At 40.9% G+C, this 24,703-nt stretch overlaps 1 protein-coding gene across 1 annotated transcript; it reads left to right on the top strand.

The window, feature by feature from the left end:
* Positions 1-5,392: 5,392 nt before the first annotated feature.
* On the top strand, positions 5,393-24,186 carry sim1a (SIM bHLH transcription factor 1a). The gene is made up of 11 exons (XM_069656836.1): positions 5,393-5,567; positions 10,927-11,009; positions 12,791-12,880; positions 12,973-13,081; positions 13,165-13,250; positions 14,001-14,200; positions 14,411-14,517; positions 15,218-15,365; positions 19,923-20,088; positions 21,301-21,712; positions 23,468-24,186. The coding sequence occupies exons 1-11, from the start codon at positions 5,393-5,395 to the stop codon at positions 24,184-24,186; spliced, it is 2,295 nt and encodes a 764-aa protein (XP_069512937.1).
* Positions 24,187-24,703: the final 517 nt, after the last annotated feature.

Raw genomic sequence — 24,703 nt, 5'->3', positions numbered from 1 at the left:
GATATTACAGAGCAGGACATGCCATGCTGCCATCGCCCACACTGATGAGGTCAGTTTAGCCTGTTTCTATGTTTGTTTTGTGTTTTGCAGCTCTGGAGATACGAGTTATGATCATCTGACATTATAGTGGAGCAGCGTCGTAATCTCGAGATAAATGAGTCGCGATCTCGAGAAAAACAACCGGAAAATTACTCGTCATCACGGGAAAACAAAGTAAATAAAATGTATGGATGCACTGTCACCCGGGTTTGATTTATAATTAAACTTCTGAGTTGACTTTACTGTCATTACTAAAGCAAATTACTTAGTTGCTATGTCTCAAATGTACATTTTAATAATCATGTTAAGCAGAGATAACTTAAGCCACTTTTCCCCGCTAACACCCGCTAACACCTGGCTTTTTTGCTTAGAGGGAAAATTTACAATCTGCATTCAGACCCGGGTCAAATGACTCTGCAGCAGACCCGGTTATTATCGCCTCAGCTCCGATCGGCATTGATGGACACAAAACCTTATTGACACGCTAATCCCCGCCCCCTTTCCGGCGCGATGCTATGCTCCGTCGGTAACTTCTGCGACTCCTTGTCATCTCAGCTACAAATTCTGCCCGTTCCACATTTGATAAACAGACTGAATGAGTATAGATACAATAAAGACCTAACCACCGTAACATCTTCACTGTTTACTAACTCTGTCTCCGGCGCATTTGTGACGTCAGATGGTGACACTGCAGAAAAGAGACCGACAGGAGGATACTTCACTGGCAATGGGAACAGAGACAATCGGCATTTTTAAGTGGGTGTTCCCGGGTGTGAAAAACCAGCGTCAACACGCTAAATTTAGGTGGGAAAGAGGTATTAGCATGTTAAGTTTCTGTAGGAGAGGGGAGGGGCTCAATCGTACTTCCGCCTAGCAACAGGTCTTGGCCAATGACTGTGGTCCTTGGGCTGTGCAGTGTGCGGAGTCTGCTCCAGCGGCCGATCATGCCTCGTGTCCCATCATGCTTTGTGCTGGACTGGATTTCTAGTTTGTCTAGGTTTTGTGTGTGTTCTGAACATGTTCATGTTGTAAACATGAACTTATTATTTTGTCAGTAGTGTGTACATGCAGAATATGTTGTTTAACATTATTTAATGCCATTTTATTTTAGGCTTTGTTTGCACCAGGACCGAGGGGAACGTTGCATTGTATTAGAGTAGCTGTACTTTATGAATATGATGAAGAATTAATGTCAGCTGGAGCGTGAGGTATCACAGGGTTGACACACTGCTAAAGCTCCTTCTGTCTCTCTCTTACTGAACAAGTTGCTACAATACAGTGAGTCGTAGGACTGTGGTCTTCCCTTCCTCTCTAGTACGATGTATTTGCTACAAGAACAGTGAAATCATGGTTAAATAGATCACAAGAAGAGACATTACTGTTATTAACAAATGATTTTACATAGTGTTTAATTTAAGTGAACTAATGATTTTGAGAAAAGACTACTCATGTAAGCTTGTTTTGTCGCTGCATCAAATTAAGGTTCTTTATTTCTGTAACTAATTGTCGTTAGTTTTACTGTGTAAAAACTTCAACGGTTTAAGGCAACGGGTTTCCATGCAAAATTCTAAGTCAACTAGCTCGGGCTAATAGTGTGCATGTCCATTTAGGGCTTCCGTAGATAAACACAGTTAGATAAGTTCATATTTCTGTACATTTTGGACGTTTACTGACTGAGGAGGAGTGGAAATCACTACTACATATTATATTAGATTTGTAAGGTGAATTATTGACAAAAATTTTTAGAATTTGACAATTTTAAGACAAAGTATGTTATTTAGAAAAAGGGATATGAAATATCAGTGTGGAGAGTTTTGTTTGAGCAAAAACGTATGCAAAAAGTTAAATGAATAAAAGAATAAATAATAAAACTTTATGTTTGTTATTCAACCTTCAGAAATTTGTCAAAAACTTTGTGAAGAATTTAAACTTGTGGGTTCTAAAATCCTGACTGCTACGTCCTCATACAGCAGACATTTCATGCATCAAACTTGTTTTTAAAAAAAAATGTAAATGTGAAGCGAAATGGGACGCTGCTTTGGCTCAGTCTGAGCAGCTTCCTGTAGAGCCTACAGTTCTCAACGCACTGATCGCAGATTGGACTCCCGGGCTACCGATCATTTGGTGCATGTCTCTACTCCCCACATTTCCTGTATCTCTTCAGCTGTCCGATAAAAATATTTGTGAACCAAAATGACCTGAAAATACTCTGATGGAATTAAACATGACCCCAAGTTTACTGCATGGGAATTTAAATTAAACATCAATTAATTTATAAATAAGCAGCACACACTGTAGTCAAACAAAGTAACACAGCTGGACCCGGTCAGTTGATTCTTTGTTTGACTGGTGAATATTTAAAGTTATATTTTTTAATCAAATCAACAGGAAACACACAGACTTCAGTAAATCCCTTTCATGGTAAACTGCATAAACAGTCCTGCTCTAGTGAAACATGACGCCCACTTTTAGGGACTAAATGTAGTTTGTTTATTTTGACAGAAAGGATTTGGGTCCAATATGAAAACTTGGTTTGAGTTCTGAGTTTATTCACAAAACTTTAATTGAGGAATTCTGACTTCATTTGCAGAACAAAACAAACACATGAACAAATATTTAAAAATGTAGAATTTAAACTCAGAAATCATATTAACATTTGGCCCTTTTCAGCTTCTGTATGTTTTATATTATTCCATGCTGTTTATACATGAGCTCTGGGCACAACAGTAATGGGGAAGTGTGTATGTGTGTGTGTGTGTGTGTGTGTGTGTGTGTGTGTGTGTGTGTGTGTGTGGGGATAAGGGGTTACAAGAGGGCCCCCTCACATGGTACTCTGGCTCTGCTGGGGCCTCATAGCAGTGCTGCTCTGTCTGGTTGATATTCCAGGTTGTGATACGTTTAAAACTGTTACAATGTTCTGTTACAATATCCGTTAATGGAAATCCAGATAAATGTCAGCTGTACTCCAAGCAATGATGTTTCTGCATGCTGAGGAACTTCATTTTAAAAAGTGTTAAAAATATAATAACTGAATAACTCATCATCATATCTCAGAAACACAGAAGAAGATATCGCGAAACTTTGGAGAGAATGGGTTCTGTAGCCGATAAGCTTGTGATCTGCAGATCTGAGTCCGGACTTCATGTAGACTCACGTGCAGTATTTTCGGTCGTCATATTTCCCACAGTTGAAGTCTAATCAGCAGTACATTTCGAGTTGAAGTAAAAGGTGAAAGCAGCGTCACCAGTCCGCGCGCCGCCAGCAACCCGGGTGATTTCCTCACCACCGCAGGATCCCACCGACCGGCCGCACCACCGGCTCCAGCACCGGGTAGAGAGAGAGAGGGAGAGGTGTGCTCGTTCTGCCATTATCATCACCACCACCATCATCATCGTCCTGTGCTTCATGTGTTGGAAAAGAACGAAAAGAAAAGACGCAGCCTGGCCCTGAAGTTGGCTCCAACAGCATAAAAACGATTTTAAAAAACCTCCAATAATATGGTGAATTATTGAGTTCATAATCCCTTATGGTCACATTTATCAAATACAGTCACTGTAAAAAAAAAAGAAAAAGCATTGTAGAATATAAAGACATTGACATTAATGTTATATATATCAAAAATGGGCTATCAAATAAAACATCCATATTTCCTTGAAGGGGCTCTGTGCAGTTATACATCAATAAAAGATTTGTTTTATAACGAGCATACAGAATTATGGCCTACTTCTTATTAGTCTGGTATATATGTCAGAAAAAGTTACCGAGACATTCTTCTGTACTAATCATAAAAAAATATTCGTGTTTCAGTCTTACTTTTTAACTTTCCAGTCCGGATAAGATTAAAAACTAATTATAAAATACAAATAAACATTTGGCTTTTCATTTTCAAACGTTATTAATCAATTTCAGTTTTGTTATTTAGGGCTATTTATTCATTTATATATATATGTGTGTAAGTGCGTTACGACAACATTGACCACGCGCATCGTATAAGCCATACACGATATGTCTCACAAATAAAACATCAACATGTTGGAATATGTTCAAGATCTAGTCTTCTTTTCTCTGCAAAGGTTAGAGAGGCCCTGTCTGAACAAGGAAACAATTATGCATTATTTATGCCAAACTCCATTCAAAAAACGGGCATTTCTTACAGCAGAAATCCCCAGACTGTAGACCTATAGCTCATGACTTAAAAGTTCTTAATGAAAATTGTTATAATTTGCTGGTAAAACTTTTATGTTTGTGCCTCAAATTAAAACACACTGCTAACTATTAACGCACATTTTAAATGGACATGGCGGCATTAGCCATTAATTACAATGCTAAAAACTGAAAGCACGTTATGGTGAATAATGCTAGATAGTCTGTTATATGTGCCGAATGAAAGAGCATCTCAAACGTAGAATTAAATTACATAAAAACAATCTTTAATGAATATATGTATTTATTGACAGAAAATAAATCCTTAAAGCGGACTTATCTTTAAGGGAGTTCTGCTTTAATGTTTCTAGAAAAGAGTGCTCTGAGTGATTTTTCTTCCAGTTTGGGCCAGAGGTGAACATTTCCCCCAACCAATCCCCGTTTCTCTGACAGCGCGTCATTGTTCAGAGTAACCAATGGTAACGTGAGCGGCATATCTAATCGTCCAATAGGAACACGGATGCCTTCAGTGGGCGGGTCTTGAAGCCTGCAGCACTTTGGAGGCTATGAGAGTTGCTACTATCTACAAAATCACACAGAAGGGAACATATGCGAAAGCTTGACTTTATGGAGATTCTGTTCGGACGGTTTTTAGCCCAACAGGCGTCAGTTTAGCAAAGAGTCGTTTGTATCTACGATGAGGTAAGCTAATAAACATGTCCGTTATAGATTTGTTTTTTACTGTGATTTAACCACCTAATTCCTGCCTAAAGATTCAAACAAGTGTCCTGATGGTTTGACGTTCTCTCGCGGTTCGATTTATAGACAGAGACTAAAGATTCCTCACCCGATTTTAAGGTCTGTCTGATTATCTTGTTCCTCTTACAGGGCCTAATGTCTCCAGCTGTTCCTAAACTACCTTTAACATCAGGTGTGATGGATCCAAGTGCGCGGTGAGCCCTCCAGTGGGCTGACCAAAACGCTCAAATAGTCCTTTAAAAACAATCCAGGAATTAAGCCGCATCCTGCTCGTCGATAACCTCAGGAACAGCTGGAAATATGGGAATGTGTCCACGCGCGTGCAGCTGTGGATTTTAGGCCGAGCGGAGGAGGAGACTTACCGTGTGGAGCTCCGGTATGATGCTATGAGACAGCCGGGCAGAGAGTGACGGCAGCCGGACCGAGAGTCGGTGAAGCAGAGACGTGAAACATGAAGGAGAAATCTAAAAACGCGGCCCGGACTCGGCGGGAAAAAGAAAACAGTGAATTTTATGAACTGGCCAAACTGCTGCCGCTGCCCTCCGCCATCACCTCCCAGCTGGACAAGGCGTCCATCATCCGGCTCACAACCAGCTACCTGAAGATGAGGATCGTCTTTCCGGAAGGTGACATAAACATTTAAAAAATAAAAAGGAAAACAAATTAATAGGTTATATATGAACACGTGAACATAATATCAGTTAGAACAGTTAGAGTATTGTATTAAAATATTATAGCCATCGAACAAACAAGTTATTTTATTTTCCTATTAGTGTAATAATGGTTCTTATCAATATTTGACTTCCGGTTTTAACCTGTAAGTAAGGCCTGAGCCAATAAGAGAAGTAGTTACATTTCAATTTGTTATCCTGATTTGTTTTATTTAATGATTATTTATTACTTTGATGTTTTTGTTTTTTTCTAAGTCATATTTTTCTCTTTATAAATTGTCACATTACAGAGGTAGTAAATCTAATTTCCTTTGGCAACACATTTTGAAAACTCATCGGCTTTCCCCCCACATTTTTCATACATTGAAAGTAATTTCAAATAGCTGAATAACTATTCAGTTGTTTTTAAATCTGCGTTTAAAAGTTTTTTAATTAGTTGTCACTGTCTTCTTCACGTGTTCTTCATTTATTAGTTTGAGCGTTTCCAAAGAAAATCATCTAAAGGCGCATAAAACGGAAGAAGACGCGCGCGCGCTTTGAATAAGACTTTATTTCTTTGTAGTATTACGTGCGTCCTAATTGCTCTGATTTAAATATAATTTCCTAAGTCTCAGTAAGATCAGTTTTAACAGAACACATTTTTCTGAGCTGATGAGTGTCAATAAGATTCAGCCAGGATGATTATCCTCCCTCCGTGTGTCCGCGCGCCTCCGGCCTGCAGCGGTGTGGTTTCTCTCCGGGGGCCCCTGGCGGCCCCTGCCAGCAGATTAGCTGAGATGAGGCTCCATCCATCGTGCGTGACTGCTGCAGAGCTGCGGATATTAGTATGATGTGCACGTCTGATCCCCCAACATATGGAGCTTCTTGTAACAGTGAAGCAGGCGGCGGTGCAGGAAGGTGGAGCGACACAGAACATAGAGGCTGCAAAAAGAAAGATACATACAGCACAATAGGAAAAACAAAGGGTTAATGATGCAGGTGATATTAATGGGATAAAAACCCTCTTTATGAGATCTTTGCCGAAAATTGCACTTTATTGATTATTTATATCCTAACGTGACACAATCACTGTCAGACAAAGCAGCCAGTCACGTTCTGTGTGAGTGCAGCTGTGATGTGCGGTCATGAGCTTGTTATTATTGGCTGCTAACATTTTCAACAATTTCCATTTAAGCAGAGTTGTTTAAAAAATCAGTTAAAAATCAGTTTAGAGGTCATCAAACTGTGGGGCAGAGATTATTCTCTCATCAAACCCACCTTTTATCAGCCTCTGTGTTTTTATCTATTTCCATGACTGCATCTTAAAAATATAGACAATTACAACAAATTATTATTAAAACTTGGCATAAAGCAAAATGCAGGTTGGCTGAAATCCTCATTTAAGTTTCAGTCAGACTAAAAAGAGTAAACAAGCGATACTACATAAACAATAACGTTGTTATGTCCAAAAATATACACGATCAAGTGACTTAAAATAAGAGATCTTTTTTCCATGTTTTTTACCACCAAAAAAAGGAGTCCAGACCCGTTCTGTTATTATTTAATAAGATTATATCAAACTTTAATAATCCAGAAGAAAAGTCTTGTGTCAGTCTGCTGCAAGATGACTAAATAAGAGACACACAAAAAATAAATATTAGTGAGATATGAAATATAAAGTGTATAAGAGTTAAATGAATAGAAACAGTGCTTAGAATAACAAAATATATACGAAAGTAAGCTAATGGCCAATCAAGCTCTCATCAGTTCAAAGTTAGTAGAATCAGATTATCAGTCATCAGCTTCATCCGGCCGGTGAAACTGTGGTCGAGTCCAGAAGTGAAGACTGATCACACTCAGCGCTGACGTATATCCTGCTTTAAATAATCCTGGTTATTCATCTGGTCTATCTCCCAGCAGAGGAACGTCTTCTCATTTAAGCGCTAGGGATTCCTTAAAACTGCAACATGAGCCTGAAATGTTTTCTGTAAAATCAGGAGTTAGTGGAATAATGCAGAGGCAGGGAGCAGTGCCACATATTGCATTATTGTATCATTGCTTTGTTGGGTTATTGAGGAGCGCTTTGCATGAAAAAGACCAAAAACACTTCTACTCTCTGCACAGCACAGCTCGCAGGCTGCAGGGGGAGTCTGCTGTCAGTCACTCGGCACTGTTTCACATGTGCAGTAACATCGGCGCGTTAGTGAATTATTCAAGAGACAATCTGTCTCCTGCAGGCTTCTACTGCTCCGTCCTCCGACTGCAGCCTGAGCTCTGCTGTGTTTTCCCCATTAAATCACCTCTGCTGCTTTGAAGAACAGGCCTGCTTACACACACACACACACACACACACACACGCACACACACGTGATTATAGAGCCAGAGAAGAAGTCTGAGAGGATTTTGCATGAGTGTTAGAAGAAAGGCTGAAAGTGTTCTTCATTTAGGAGGATTTGTTCATTCTGTCTCCGACTGGAGGGGGTCACTTTTATTTATGGCCCTCAGAGTGGTCAGTAGGATGACCTTTGACCTCAGCCATGTTGTCTTAAATTACATGACACCCCACACCACAAATATCTCACTGAATTCTCAACACCCAAAGCCCCCAATGAGATTTTAACTAACAGGGAGGCTAAAAACACTTTTATTGTTATGTGCTGAATTAACAGATGTTTTTATCTTGTTTACTGTGAGTCACAGAGATTTAATCTGATTACAGAGTATTTATAACCCACAGTAGCTCGGATATCCCAGAGTCACAGCAAAGTGAAGGCAGCGAGGATCAGGATAACAATGTGTGATGTTGTTGGACAATAAAAATCACAACTCCAGTTCCACTTACTGGATTTCACTCAGCTTTCTTCTCCTGGTGACGTCTTCTCTTCTTCTTCTTCTCTTCTTCTTCTTCTCTTGTTGTAAAGTACGCTGCGTGTTTGTGTTTAATGGCAAATTATGAGAATGTTTCTTTTCTTACTTCTTTTGTAGTTTTAATTTCCAGGTTTTTTTTCTTTGCTCAGCTCTGATTGGCTGAGATACATTTCTAACTTTTCACCGTCAAAAGAATGATTAAGGACTTATGTTCTATACACACGATCTGAATTTGCTTTTACTTTTTATTATTATTTAGGCTATCTATATCAATATTATATATATGATTATTTTGAGGCTGTTCCTGATGTTCCTTTTTCTCGTTGCTCTTCTTGTGCTCCATAATGTGTCGAAACTTCAGCGACGTTTTAATGAATCATTGTGGACACTTTAAAGACTGGAATAATATGATGCAATTTATAATTATTGTTCGTCTTCCAAATGGATTCCTTGTGATTTCTTTTCTATTGTAATTGTAATTTTATTGTTGGAATATTGAATAATAATTTTTAGATTTCAAATCGATGAATCTGTTGGGTCACAAGATGATTCAAAACAAAGACATATAATTATTATAGTGTTGTTTTATTCTCTTTCTCATGATCACTGCGGACTTTCTCAAAGCTTCAAGTGAAGGAAAACAACCGCTGTTTGTTTCTTTAAACTCACGTCTTCACGTGCGCTGACGAATAAGCGTGATGTTTTAAGGGTTAACGAGCTGTAAAAGGAGGAGAAGCACTGCGTAAAATAACGATAATTACACGGTACCATACTGCAGTCGAGCTGCTCAGCCCGGAAGTCATTGTGTGGTCTTAAAATGAATAAAACGGGCTAACAAAAATAATTAGTGAGTATCATATCGGGTTTGTTTGATGAAATAAAATAAGTTGTGAAAGGCTGTATACGTCACTTTCTGTGCTTTTCACAATAAAAGCCCTGCACGGCTATAAAGCAGGTGAGCACGTGGAACTCCCGCAGTGACGAACCTCTCTTATCATTTACGTCTATGGGTAGGCTATTTATTCATTTATTTATTAGTCGTTTGTATATGAATGTAGCATATAAACCGATGAACACACAGCATATAGCCTGTAAACTAATCTGCACTGCCGGTCCCTACGCGTCCTTTTAAATCTACAAATACACAACAAACAGTAAAAAACAACAACTCAGCAATAAACAGAGAAAAACAACACAAAACAAACTTCGATACAATAATTAGGACATTACAGATCATTTAAGATTAGACCAATCGCCCCTCTTAGAAAACGGCCTCAGATGGAGCTGTTCGTGGGTCTGAGGGAATACATTTTTATTATTTATTAACATTTCTATCATCCTGTGTGAGAGTTTCATATATTTCTTTGTGTTTGTATTTTGTACAGCTTCAGTTTGTGCAGTTTTCATGCACTGTAATCGACGATAGAGCTCGATGAAGTCATTATATTTATTATATTGTCATTTTCTGTTTTTATTTTATTTTTCATGTAATCAGGAGGGATTGTCACAAAAATTAAGCTCTTTTTATTATTGTATTATTATTATTATTAATGAGGACAAATGGGAGCGTATAGAAGCCCCTGATATTGTAAAGCTTTATTCACTAACGCGGTGTTTATTGCGCCGAATGAACTACTGAACCTCATTTAATCACAGATTTTGCGATAATTTCTGCGACTGTCTCACCGCCTGTTTGCTGCTGCAACAACAGATTTAAAGCCCATCTCTCTATATTTGATTATCAGTGATATGAAGTGGAAGCCGGTGAATATTTGCATTCAGTTGTGGGTATTTTCGGGGTAATTAGATTGTGTCGTTTAATACAGACGTGGAGTCCATGAGCTCCGTATGAAGCGTGCGGGCTGCGGGGCGCTGTGATCCCCGCATGCTGCCTGTTTACTCTGCAGAGCGGGATTTGCATGTCAATGCTGCGGAGATCCTGTTTGCTCTGCGCCTCCTCACACCCGCTGAAATGTTATTTTTTACTGCTGCTGGGAAAATAACTTCACGCTACAACTTCTGCAACGATCCGGGAAAAGTTTGATCCGGGTCTAATTTTAGGTTTGGTGTATTTTAGGAGCTGCAGGCTGCAGAACGAGGCCGAGCTGTGCAAACTGTAGGCTGCAATTTATCCACATTATCCTCTGCGGAAAATACTGTGCTCACAGTGGAGACTTGTATTTGTTTTTAATGCTTTTGTCATCGTGATATTTCTGTTTTTCTGATCACATGAGGCCGTTAAATGTGTGAACACCCCTTTTCTGTAAATGTGTAGGCCTACTAAAAGATAAAGGAATAACTGTCTGGACTCTGTCTATAGACTGAGATTATTAATCTCTGGATATACAGGCTGAACTGTAGAATCGTGTCCTTATATATTTTATTTCCTCTCTGCTTTTATTGTAAAATATATATCTGTATTTCTTGTTTTTATATCATGTCTTGTGTGTGTGATTTTTTTCGTCAGGTCTGGGGGAGTCCTGGGGTCACGTGAGCCGCAGCAGCTCTCTGGATGGAGTCAGCCAGGAGCTCGGCTCCCATCTCTTACAGGTATACTGTGGTTTATTGTGAATATTAACACTTTCAAAAATGAAAACAGACTGACAGGCCACAAGGTCTCTTAAATGGAAAACCACATCATGTAAGAATGAAGAAATTAAACTACTTTATTATTATTATTATTGTAAAAATTATTCAGCCATCGTTAGCCTGTGTGTGTCTGTGTGCTTTAGTGGCTGCTGCCATCTGCCTCCCACTGCCTCCATTCTTGTTGCTTCAAGAGTGAAATGAGCTGAACACATTCCTGGTCACGCACGGAGCCTCAGTCTGTCCTGCAGCCCCTCTCACATCAGCTGCTACACAATGGAGCAGGCTGCAGGGCTGCAGGACTGCAGGTCTGCTATTACACAGGAAGACAGTAGCAGAATAAGACCACGTGGGCGACAAGGTTTCAAACAAATCTGCAGAGTAGTCAGAGGGAGTAAAGTGTTGGCCTTTAATTGGTTTCATTAAGATAATCCGGGTCATTTTTTAACTCAAACAAATAACTAATCATGGCAGCATTAGACCACCAACTCCCATGTTCTGCAGAGAGCGATGTAACGTGTGTCTGTGATTAAAAAAATCATCTTCCTCTGTAACAAAAAGGTCTATCTCTGTAGGGATCCTTTCTGTAATGCTGTTAGACACTTAGAATAACACTCTGAGCCTGTCAGATTTTAAGTTTCACAGTGAGGACATACAGCAACTGTTGTTCTTTCATTTTATTAGTGCCAGAGCTTGTTTAAATATCAGTCCTTACATGATTATAATACTTTTCTCTTAAAATTACATATTTCAACAATTACTGCTCAGATTGTCACCCAGTCAGCTGTGGGACTTGTTGATCCAGAGAGGATGTTTTTCTTATAATAAGCTCCTTTTTCAACTGAACACAGCAGTAAGATAGCTCTTGTCAAAGCCACCAGACTCAACAAGAGAGATACTGATCTACCTCTGCCTTTATCAGTTAGATCGTTTGTGTTGCGACTTTGATGTTTAAATGATTGGTTCAGATCCAACTACATACATGTGTGACACACAATGATATGAATAAAAGTAACCGGTCAAGGCAGTGATAGACCAGCAACCAGCGACTTGCCCAGTAAAATTGCTGAGAGCGATGTAATGTCTGTTTGTGGTTAAAAAAATCATCTTCCTCCAACAAAAAGGTCTATCTCTGTAGGGATCCTTTCTGTAATGTTGTCACACACTTAGAATAACACTCTGAGCCTGTCAGCTACCCGTTCCACAGGTGCCTTTTTGCCCCTATGTGTCATTTACTCACCAAAACATATAGCAATAGGGGGGAGGAAGAAGGGCTGGAACTATAGTTTTTTACCACAGTATATCTACGCTTATATTATGTTTGTTACCAGATTACACTTCCTAAACTTTATTGAGAAATTGCTTATGAATAAAATAACCATGTGGTAAATTTACTGCATTTATATAGCACTCAACTAGCCTTACACTGCATGTAATACAGCCTGCTTCACAGCTTTTGGCTAAAGCAACCGACTTGAGAAAGTTTTCTCTTTGCCAAAACTCCAAAACAAACATATTTAGACCCAGGAATATCTAAACAGAGGGCTATGTTGTTAAAATATCAAATTTCCCTTTATACATCATTCATGCCGTTCTTAAATCGATAGTTTGCATAGTGTTGCAGCAATTGTAAGTTTAGTTTACTGCTATAAAATGATGTGGTGCACTTGTGTTTACATATTGTTCAAAGGGAAGTTATTTCTTGGTACATAATATTAAATAACTTATTTTCCTGTTTCCTTCAGACATTAGACGGCTTCATCTTCGTGGTCGCTCCAGATGGGAAAATAATGTACATATCAGAAACAGCATCAGTCCACTTGGGCCTGTCGCAGGTTGGTGTGAACACACTGTATGTGACCTCCTCAGGTGTCTGTGTGTGTGGTCTGATGAGTCACAGTGCTGAGATGAATGTTCATTTGTACAGGTAGAGCTGACGGGAAACAGCATCTATGAATACATCCACCCAGCAGACCACGATGAAATGACGGCCGTCCTCACCGCACACCAGCCTTACCACTCACACTTTGTCCACGGTAATCAACAGCAACAGGCATGTTAGACTGTAAATAACTCATCATACAGCAGCACTAAGTTGTGTTTATTTAAATCTCTGCAGAATATGAGATGGAGCGCTCCTTCTTTCTGAGGATGAAATGTGTCCTCGCTAAAAGAAACGCTGGTCTCACCTGTGGAGGATACAAGGTACAAAGCTGTGCTGTTAACGGTCTTTATTTTATATCATCACTGGGGTAGAAAAAAACATGTTCTGGTCAATATGAGGTCATATAAATTAATAAAAAATGTCCATTAAATAAGTAATATTAGAAACCTTATAGTGAATATTTTTTTAATTATCTTTATTAATGTGTGATAAATGCTCAGAAGTACTGCACATCTCTAATGGGTGCCCTAAATGTTTGCACTGTATTTAAAGGGGAATTTCTGCTACTTTAAAGTCTATTGTGACGCATATTTTGGGGTCTAAATCACTAACAGGTCCAAAGAGTTTTGGATCCCTATGGAGATAGAAGACAAAACTGATAGCTACATTGCTCTCTTCTAAGTCACCAGACTCCATTGATAAAAACAGTATTTTTACCTCCCAGGACATGGTGGTTGCTTATCTACCGCTGCTTCGATTAGATGCTTTATTTGTGTTATAATGTGTAACCAAAATTATTGTTAGAGCTGAAATAACACCAATGTCACACAATAACACAAACAAACTAACCAACGGAGGTAGCGGTGAACAAGCAACTCCTGTGTCCTGCGAGGTAAAAAGATTGTCTTTTCTCAATGGAGTCTGGTGGTGTTGGGCAAGCAATCCAACAACCCTTTTTGGTTAATTAAAAAACAGGGCACAGGTAAAAAAAATACCAGAATTACACTTGAAGTAAAGTTGTACTCTTGTTAAACTTTCATTGTGTATCCACGTGTTCACTCCTGGCCCAGGTGATCCACTGCAGCGGCTACCTGAAGATCCGTCAGTACAGCCTGGACATGTCTCCGTTTGACGGCTGCTATCAGAACGTGGGGCTGGTGGCCGTCGGTCACTCGCTGCCGCCCAGCGCCGTCACTGAGATCAAACTGCACAGCAACATGTTCATGTTCAGAGCCAGCCTGGACATGAAGCTCATCTTCCTCGACTCTCGGTGCGTCCCGTGTGTCTCAGTGTGTGTGTCCACCTGCAAACAGTGTGTGTGATACAGGCTGTATGCATGTGGAGTGTGCAACCGTTGATTTGTTAGATCTTCCACTCTGTGTGGGTTTGTTTGTGAGTGTGTGCTTGCTGGTAAGGCCTTTGATGAACCCTGACATGTGTGTGTGTTTGCATGTGTCTCCGGTGTGTGTGTGTTTTTCAGGGTTGCAGAGCTGACAGGATATGAACCTCAGGATCTGATAGAGAAGACTCTGTATCATCACGTCCACAGCTGTGACTCCTTCCACCTGCGCTGTGCTCATCACTTGTGTGAGTTAGGTTTGTTTTACCTTCCTACAAATTCTCTCCCCCCCCCCACACACACACACACACACCCAGGCACACACACACACACTCTAAGTTTACATTAATTCATAAGTAGTTTTTTTATATGCCGTAAAACCATGACTGCGGATTTGACCTTGCATATTTGAAGTCAGTGCTTTGGATTTGCTTGCAGTCTTCTGAGACTATGAGTATGCAACTTAAGACTATTTTGATAGTCGAAATAAAATCCAAAATCAAGCTTTTGTCGATTTAAAACCAACGACAGACACAATGCTGATACGAAAAATACACCCACTGAACAAGTCCGACGTACCTTCTCTTCAGATGCTCGCACATTAGCGACGTGAAGTTTTAGGACGTGATGGTTTTGCATTGGCATGGACAACTGCAGAGATAGTAAGGATGCAAGATGACTCACACCTCAGCAACTCAGCTCGATGTTATGTCTACGCACAGCATGAAAAACACGTGCAATGACGAAACCAACTAATTATCAAACACTGGCAACTTATTTTGTCATCGATGTCTGTCTACAATGTCGACTAATCGTTGCACCACTAATTTACACGTTTGTAGACAACAAAGAAACTGTAATGTATTCTCATATATGCTGAAGTTTATTTATAATTACTCCCTCAGTAATCATGTTCTGTGATTCCTCTCCCCTCTCTCCGTCTTGCAGTGCTAGTGAAAGGTCAAGTCACCACCAAGTATTACCGTTTCCTGGCCAAGCACGGCGGCTGGGTCTGGGTGCAGAGTTATGCAACGATTGTACACAACAGCCGCTCATCCAGACCTCACTGCATCGTCAGTGTCAACTATGTTCTCACGTGAGTATCTGCCTTCATCAATGCTGCTCTGGTTATCTTTTGGTTGGTTTAAGAGAAACTGAAAGGACTTGTCTCTGATTACAAGAGAATAGAGTATGTCCTTACCAGCTGGGTAGCTAATGCTACTTAGCAGGTGTGTGTGGAGATCAGGCTGAGGCTGGTTAGTTTGGTGAGCTGACTTCTCTGCTCTTTAGTGAAACTGGTTTTACTGAATTAAAGTGGATGTCTGTCTTTGCCTTGTGATTTTTAACAACAAGTTGCATTCCCCTGATGTGTCGACTTTGTGCCACAAAAAGCAACATCATATTTATGTCCCCTTTTTCTTCAAATCTTGTTGTTTTAATCACTGCAGAACATTAATTTAAACTAAAGGTAATAGATTACTCCTAAAGATATGTCCTGGTGCACTTCTTGATGCAGTAGAGGACAGCTGTCAGTCAGATGTGCGTGGTGTCTGGCAGCTCGGGGCAGAGAGGGTTGGCTCAGATCTCTGTTGTGCTGTCACTCCCTGCTTTGATAAGATAATGAGTGTTGGTACTAGAGATTTACGTAAACAGTTGCTGTGAAGCAATTAACTGCAGGTTAATTGGAAATATGTTTGTTGAAGCCGAGTTTGCAGAATCAGGATGGAGAAAGTTTGTAAAGTCAAATTCTGCTTTTTTCTAGTTTTCGGCTGAAACAAAATAAATGTGATTGTGGAATGATTTCTGTAAGGGGAACAGGAAGTTTCCAGCTCTTTCTACCTTGTAGCAGACATTCCTGCTCTATCTTGTATGCCAGCATGTCTGAGCCCTTTGTTACTGAGTTTGTTAAGCGTGCTCATGTGTTGGCTGTTACCTGTGGTGGCCTCTCTTTCAGTCACCTGGTACAGTTTATCTAAGACTGGCAGCTCAGCCTGCAGAGTGTATAAACAGAGACAGGCGCTGCAGGGCCTTTATCCTGCACATTACAAGCTGCTTCTTCACTTTCTTCCTCTGAAAACAAACTGTACCTGCATGATCCTCACTCTTATGAAAGATACTGTTTACTTCCCATTACCTTTTTATTTTATGACCCCTGATGTGCATATTTCACAGATGTACGAGTGAGCGTGTGAGTGAATCAGGCCTATAAAAGCCTCCATTACACACCGAGGCTGGCTGCATGCAGAGAACAGCTTGACACACATTTCCTCCACCTCCTCCATCAAACCCACAACAGATTTGTGTTTACGGCCTTTTAATTGATTGGCTGTAAATTTGATGAGTGTTTATGGGCTCCAGCTTGCTGTGCGGTGAGTGAAGCCTTATTTCCCTGCTTGTTCTGCTTTTGTAAACCTTTTTCAGACACTGTATGAACTGAGACACACAGTGACGGTGGAAGTGAGGCTCTTTTGTGTGGAGCTGTTTAACCTGGTAGCTGTGGTGTATCCAGCCTGGTGATAAGGCCACTTCACCTGCATGTGAACTCACACTGTGTGTTCAGCTCTGATAACCTCTGAACCTGCCACTGCTACCACGGCCTGACAGTGATTTAGCAACCGTCTGAATAAAGGCATGACTGCTGCAGAAGCATGTAACACCATCTTTACTCACAACAGTTACGCTGTCTGCAAATCACTTCTCGTCTCTCTGCTATCTCACACTCTGACCCTCTCTGTTTAATTGAGAACAACAACAGTTTTGTAAGTAAAGCTTTATTTATAAAGCACTTAAAACACTTGGTTATAAACTGCTTCACAAACACAGGATTAAAACAAACCTCTCCTTGTTTTTGGGCTCTAAAGTAGGTTGCCATAACTGTGCACTCTTCTTCATTACAATGGAACCACATTTGAGTCTGATATTGTAACAGTATGGGTGGTTGGCACACGCCTATAAAATAGCATCAATCATTTTTTTAAGGCCTAATTGACAATATTTCAGTTCAGCAACTTTTTTTTTTTTAAATTTAATTTCAAAGCAACGATGTGATCAGATCATGTGTAAGACATAATGATGTTATTCACACAGAGGCATTTGTGAGTGTTCTTTCATGATGACAGGTACTTTCATTAAACCTAAATGTGATAAATGTAAATGTCATGTATACCATACAACCTTAATCTGAACACTAAGTATTGACCAATAAGGTTCATGTCAAGAAAGGGGGAATTAATCAAGCTGTGCTCGTAGCAGCAGTTAAAGAGGAACGTGTTTCAGATGATGCTTTCAAGTTCCTTAGATGGATAGATGGATGGATGGGTGTATGTATGGGTGGATGGATGGATGGATGGATGGATGGATGTATGTATGGGTGGATGGATGGATGGATGGATGGATGGATGGATGGATGGGTGTATGTATGGGTGGATGGATGGATGGTGGATGGATGGATGGATGGGTGTATGTAGGGATGGATGTATGGGTGGATGGATGGGTGGATGGATGGATCCCAAACAGGCAAACTGTGGCGTTCCAGCTGCAGGTTTAGAGCAAATAAAGCTTGGAGAAGAAAAGACACAGTAAATAAATTGTCTCTGTGTCTTTGTGAGTTCTCCAGGTGTCTGAAATAAGTGAATATATGGACCTGAAAGGTACTTTCAAGTTTGTCATGCAAAAGTGACAAACATAAGAGGCTAGAGCTGAAAAGCTTTGTTGATTGACTGAAAAATCTTGAGCAAATATTTTGGATAATCGATCAATTGTTATTTTCCGAGCAGATATGCTAACACGTCCAGAATCCTGCTTTTGCACTGATGATTTGCTGCTTTTTTCCGTCCTTTATTATAGTCAGGTTTTGGTAAGGGCCTGGTGTTTGGACGAAAAAAGCTACTTTAGACTTGACTTTGTGCTCTGGGAAACTGTGATGACATGATTCACTATTTCCTCATGGTTAAAGGGTGGTGTTTAAAATACGGTATGGTATCTTTAAAACCTGGGCCATATTTTTGACATATTTTGTGGTCTACATGACTAACAGGTACAAAAACTTTTGGAAATACTCCAGTCGATTTCTTTAATGACAGCTACAAAATCTACAAATGCGTCAATCAATAAAAGTTCTTTTTTTTTGTCACTGACAGGCTCAGATTGTTATTCTAAGTGTGTGACAACATTACAGAAAGGATCCCTACAGAGATAGACCTTTTTGTTACAGAGGAAGATGATTGTTTTTAACCACAAACAGACGTTACATCACTCTCTTCTGAGACACCAGACTCCATTGACAAAAACAGTAATTTTACCTTGCAGAACACAGCAGTTGCTGGTTTACTACTGCCATGATCAGTTGGTTTGTTTGTGTTGTTGTGTAACTTTAATTATTTTAAATGGTTAGCTCGAATCCAACTCAATATTGGTGTAACACACACTAACAAACCTACCAATCAACCAGTCTTTGCATTGGTTAACCAGCAAAGTACAGTACTGTTCTCTGGTACTCTGGCGGCTTTGCAAAGAGCAACATAACAGCTGTTTCAGGTTTAAATACAGCATTTTACTCTTTAATAAAAATGTCTCTCTCTGTTGGGATCCTTTCTTTAATGTCAGACACTTAGAAGAACAATGTGAGCCTGTTCAGGCACATGTGCCACCAAGGATAAGACTTCAGTCATTACAGCCTGTTCCATGGCTGCCGGCTGTTACAATCTTGCCATTTTTTGTACCTATGAGTCATTTAGACCCCAAAACGTGTTAAAATATGGCCATGGTTTGGTTTTGGTTTTAAACATCCGTTTCCCATCTTTTTAAGTTTCGTTCATTGATGACTCGTTAATTAGGTGGGAAAATAATCTGCAGATTAATCATCAATGAAGGTAATCTTTAGTTGCAGTCTTATAATATGTCAATCACAAAAAACACCATTTGCATCTTTTGTTTCAAGTTTTTCTTTTACAGCTGAACAAAGATCTGATATTAACTGCTGTATAAGAACAAATGTGATGCAAATCCTCTGAAACGTGTCTGCTTGTAAGAGTTTGTTTGTGTGGAGAGAGATGGAGACGAGGGGAGATATGCGCGGATGATGGATCACTATTTGTCTAAAGTAAACCCTGTCCAGGTTTTCTGTTGTCTCAAACTTGATTCATCATCCGTGGCGAGATCTGTAGAACACTTTAGCGAGGAAATCAATTCCCATTTCCCAGAAGTGAGATGTCCAAGCTTCTCCTATGGGCCTGATTTAGCCAGACATAGCCTTTAATCTCCTGGTGTATTTGATTGGACAGCTTTCCCTCTGTAGAGTGTTTGTTGAAGGCCTTGCTGCAATCCTTCTGGTAAAACAAGCATCCCAACAGCCCTCCTGGCAGTCACACACACACACTCACACATACACACAGAAACACAAACACACATCTCTCTGCATGCCGCCTCTCTCAGCACAACGATGAGGCTCTAATTGCTAAACAGATGTTAATGGGTTTTTGCACCTAGAGAAAATCAAACACAGAGGTACGCATGGGCTCTTTGAGCTCTTTAATAAACAGCCTTTCCAGGGACTGGGATCTCTCCTTGTGTAATTATGGACCGTATTAATACTATGACAAAACAACAACAGTAAATAATATGCACCACATGGAATTTATGCTTGTGTCTTCAGGGAGACAGAGTATAAAGGCCTCCAGCTGTCTCTGGACCAGGCCACATCCAAGGCCTCTTTTCCCTACGGCAGCAGCAACGCCAGCAGCCTCGCAGAGACCTGCAGAACTCCCAAGAGCAGAATATCCCGGACCAAGACCAAAGCTAGACTCTCGCCATACACACAGGTGAGAATTTAATGTCTTACTCATGGATTGAATATAGCCAGTGGACGTAGCCTCCACATCTGAATAGTGAAGCCAAAGTAATGGCCAGTGGGGGACGACTCCACTGGCTGCAAAAGTAAATGTGAGTGTATAGAAGTAGATGTGAAAAGCTACTTGTACTTGGTGTAAAATCTCAGTAGTGGTAGTGCTGTAGTATTTAGGCTTAGTCTTGGTGTCAAGACCAGTCTGAAGACCATTTGAAGGTCTCAGTCTTTTCTTTTAAAAGTCCACATTTTTACTTGGACTTGCCTTGGCCTCTGACAAGTGGGACTTTATAACAAGGCAGACCATCTGCAGGAATATCAGTACATTCCCTGTGCATTGTCAAATTAATATTATTACTGTGTTCGGATGCAAAACGTCCTGCTTTAAATGCAACCAATAACTAGAGTCATTATTAAACTGAAATCTTGCTATTAATGGATATAAACTGCAAGCTATACCTAATTTAGTTGTCTTACTATATACTGATAGATGCTAATGTAGAGGGGAGGAGACTGAGGGTACAGGGCGTGTGGTTGAAAATCATTGTTCCTAAGCTTTTTCTGGCCATAATGAGACAATGTCATTCTATGTAGCTATTGTATATGAAGTTACATTATACTTACTTGAGCTAAAGTTGGTCGCCTTCTTGGCAGGGTCTAAATCCCTCAGTGCCTTGGTCTTGTCCTGGTCTTAGTCATAAACCTGTTTTGGTTTGGTTCTTCTTGACTACATCCCTACCTAATGGTCAAGGTGCTCACCAGATAACAGCAAAGTTCATGGTTCTTTTCACAGCCGGGGGTCTTTACCAGTTTCTCTTTCTATCACACTTGTTTTTCGGTCACTATCCAAACTGTGACTCTCAACTAAAAGTCAAAAGGCCTTGAGGAAAAAGAAACAATGGCCAAATCTAAAAAGTTGCAAAAGTTTAAACAGCAGAGAATGATCCTTTTAGACAACAGGATTCTTTGTACTATGTTAGTGCTCCAAACAGTGGCTCTGATGTCTTCAACTGTTGCTTGGTTTACTTATACCTAAAGGTTCATGTCAAACATCCACAAATATAGTCAGCAATTCATAGCTACTTTTCTGATTTCATACTACACAATTTGACTCCAAGAGGATGTACTATCTAATTTAGAGATTTTGTAAAATCTCTGTTCTTCTCCTTCTTCCCACATGTCTCTGCAGTATCCTAGTTTCCAGGCAGATCGGTCAGAGTCTGACCAGGACAGTCCGTGGGGCAGTAGCCCCCTCACCGACTCAGCCTCCCCTCAGCTGTTGGAGCACAGTGAAGGACCAGATGCCTCCTGTGTGTACAGGCAGTTCTCAGATCCACGAACACTCTGCTACGGCTTGTCTGAAGAGCAGCATCACGCCACCAGTGACGGCTACACACACGTCCACGCTCACGGTCAAGGTCAAAGCTGTGAGAGGGGTCGATGTGAGGCGGGGCGATATTTTCTAGGAGCTCCTCCGTCTGGCAGGGATGCTTGGTGGGGCACCGGCCGGTCCATCCTTCCACTGAGCAAGAGCTCCTTGGAGAACCACGAGGGATATGACAGCAGCATGCCACACATTACAGCCATCCACAGCTACCATGGTGAGCACCAAGAGCTGGGCTGCGTTCACTGTAGAGACAAAACTACTGTGCAGCTAAAGATTTGGTGAACCCTTTAGAATGTTAAGTAATTCAGCATAAATGTATCACATATTTATATTCATTCAGTCATATCGATAGATAAAGAGGGCCCGGTTAAACAAATTATACAATAACTACCCGTAACCCAACATTTAGTTTTGAACCTCTTGGATTATAAATTCATTTTAAGGAGTTATTTGAAGTCAGGTTTTAGAATCAATGCCATGACAATGAGCTGAGAGTTTAGCAGTACCGGCCCTGTTGCAAGAATAAAAAACCTGGATCGTTACGATCATGGTCTGGTCTTCATCACATAGGTTTGTGGAAGTGTGCCATGCCTCTATCAGAGGAGAGTCTCTATCACCAGGCTGGAAAAGGCTTACCAAACCATTTAAACAGTTTAAACAGGGCCCGTGTGGAGCCATTGTGATCTTTGTGGTAGTAGCAGATAATCAAAGTTTGGACACCAAATTTGGGAAGGGTTTCATTGAAATAACCATTGAACAAGGATCAGCTGGTCCTAAGATCTGATCTTGAAAGCTTAATGGGTCAGGTCTGGTTAGTACTTGAATGGGAGACCAGCTGGGAATACCAGGTACTCTAACCCAGGGTCTGCTGTGGCTCAGGAGACAGAGTAAGTCATTCACCAGTCAGAAGATTGGCAGACAATTGTCAAGATATTGAACCCCAAATTGTTACGTGTCAGCCTCTGTAATCAGTGTGTGAATAGATACATTTTGACGTATTTTAAAGCATTTTAAATGGTCAGATGACTAGAAAGGCCCGATTAAAGTGCAGTCTATTTACTATTATAACTCTCCCCATGAGTGGTTGTTCAGCAAAAGTCACCCCAAGAGAATCTCATGGAAAAAAGTCCTCACATTGGCACGAATCCACCATTAGACCAGTACAGAAGAAGGGTGTGTACAGCAGGAAAGCAAGGACAAAGCCACTTCTTTCCAAGGAAGTGACTACATGGTTAATTAGACTGTCTATTCTTTTTTGATGATTGAGTCCAAAATATAACTTTTGGTTCAAATAAGAGGGAACTTGTTTCGCAAAATTTAAACATTGCATTTCGGAATAAGAACCTAATCCAAACTATTAAGCACGGTGGTTGCAGCATCATGCCTCAGGCTGTTTGCATTCATTTACACAACTATACATTTTGGATTGTATCAGCAAACTCTAGAGGACACCAGCTGTGGGTACTTGCACACTTTTTTGAGATCATTATTTGACTGAGGATTGCAGGTCAACTGCATACCCCGAGAACACCTCAATGCCTCCTTTTCAAAAACACTGTTTTACCAGCATCCTGCAACATACTCTGAATGCCCCAGTGTTCAAGTGTTTGGCTGAAGTTATTGCAGCTTAAGGAGGTCAAACCAGGTACCACTGCAGGGAGAGAAGACCATATCTCTGCAAATATTCATGCCAACATTTTAACCTTTTAAATACCCTAGTTTGATGATGATGCAAAGAAGTATGAAATTGGATCATTGTAACATGCATTCAGATAAATCATCTCACTATCACATTGTGTGGACTATACCCTAACATTTGCATTCTGAAAAGCCACCACTAAGTAAAAGTACAAGGGCCTTACTTTCTTAATCACATATGAGTTGCTGTGCCATGTAACTAGCATCAAGTGTGTTAGAGGTTCTTGTGGAAGCCAACAGGAATAATGGTTGTTCATTGTACCCCCTGCAGGAAGGGGCCACTGGGACGAGGACAGCGTTGTCAGCTCTCCAGACGGAGGCTCAGCCAGTGACTCAGGGGATCGGTACCAAGCTGACCACTACCGCTGCAGCCCCCAGCAACCCAGCAAGATCGAGACTCTGATCCGAGCCACACAGCAGATGATCAAGGAGGAAGAAAATCGGCTTCAGCTACGCAAGGGCCTTCTGGATGCCCCTCTGGGGCCAGCCAATGGACTGCCCAAGGGCCCTGGACCATGCTTAAGTCCCGATTACACTCAAGGGCCTCTGCCACTACAGACTGTGGTATGTCGAGGAGTCAGTCAGGTGGCCAGCCCTGCGCCGAGCCCTGTACCTGTTTCTAGGCTCAGTAGTCCAGGATCTGAGCGCCTCCACAAGCCCAAAGACTACCTCCAGACAGACATGTCCCCCCTTTCTTTGCCATTACACCACCCGTTTGGTCGGCCCGGCCCGTGCTCGGCTTCCCCCACCCCGGCACCAGCCCTTTACCCCTCCCATACCCATCCACGACCCTACTTGGACAAGCATACAGCCTACTCCCTGACAGGCTACACTCTGGAGCACCTCTATGACCCAGAGAGCCTCCGGGGCTACTGCACCTCCGCCAGCACAGGCCCCACCCACTATGATATGACCCCTCACCTTCGCATGCCAGCAGAGCAGACCCCAGGACACAAAGGCACCTCTGTCATTATCACCAATGGCAGCTAACACTCAAATCACACACACAGTGGGACTGTAGTCGCAGCGCTGAGCTGGTTAGCGCCATAAAAACATGAAGCCATCGTCATAAGGAAACCTGTAAGCTTGTTTTGTCATCGTACCGGTCTGTTCTGATCCAAAGCTCATTTGATGATTCCTTTTAGAGCAACACTGTAGCTGGTTTTCACCCAAATGTTGCTCAAACTTAAACTCTTTTTACATATTTTGGGGTCTACATGAGTAATAGGAAGACTTTTGGAAGTTTGGGATTTGCTCCAGTGAGTTTTTTCAGCCGTGAAAGATGGTGCAAAGAGTAAGATTAAGATGTTTTGTCGTTACATCACTCTCTTCAAAAGTACCAGAGTCAGTACTTTTAGCTTGCTGAACACGGGACTCACTGGTTTACCACTGCCTCACTCATAAGATAGTTTGTGTTATTGTGTGACTTTGGGTTTTTAAATGGTAATTTTAGATCCAACACAATATTAGAGTAACTCAAACAAGCTAAGCGATCAAAGCGGCGGCA

Source organism: Semicossyphus pulcher, unplaced genomic scaffold, assembly GCF_022749685.1.
Source record: "Semicossyphus pulcher isolate SPU_LCO1_2020_fin unplaced genomic scaffold, fSemPul1.0.p SCAF_9, whole genome shotgun sequence".
Taxonomy (NCBI): Eukaryota; Metazoa; Chordata; class Actinopteri; order Labriformes; family Labridae; genus Semicossyphus; species Semicossyphus pulcher.
This window is presented reverse-complemented; position numbering and strand designations above follow the sequence as displayed.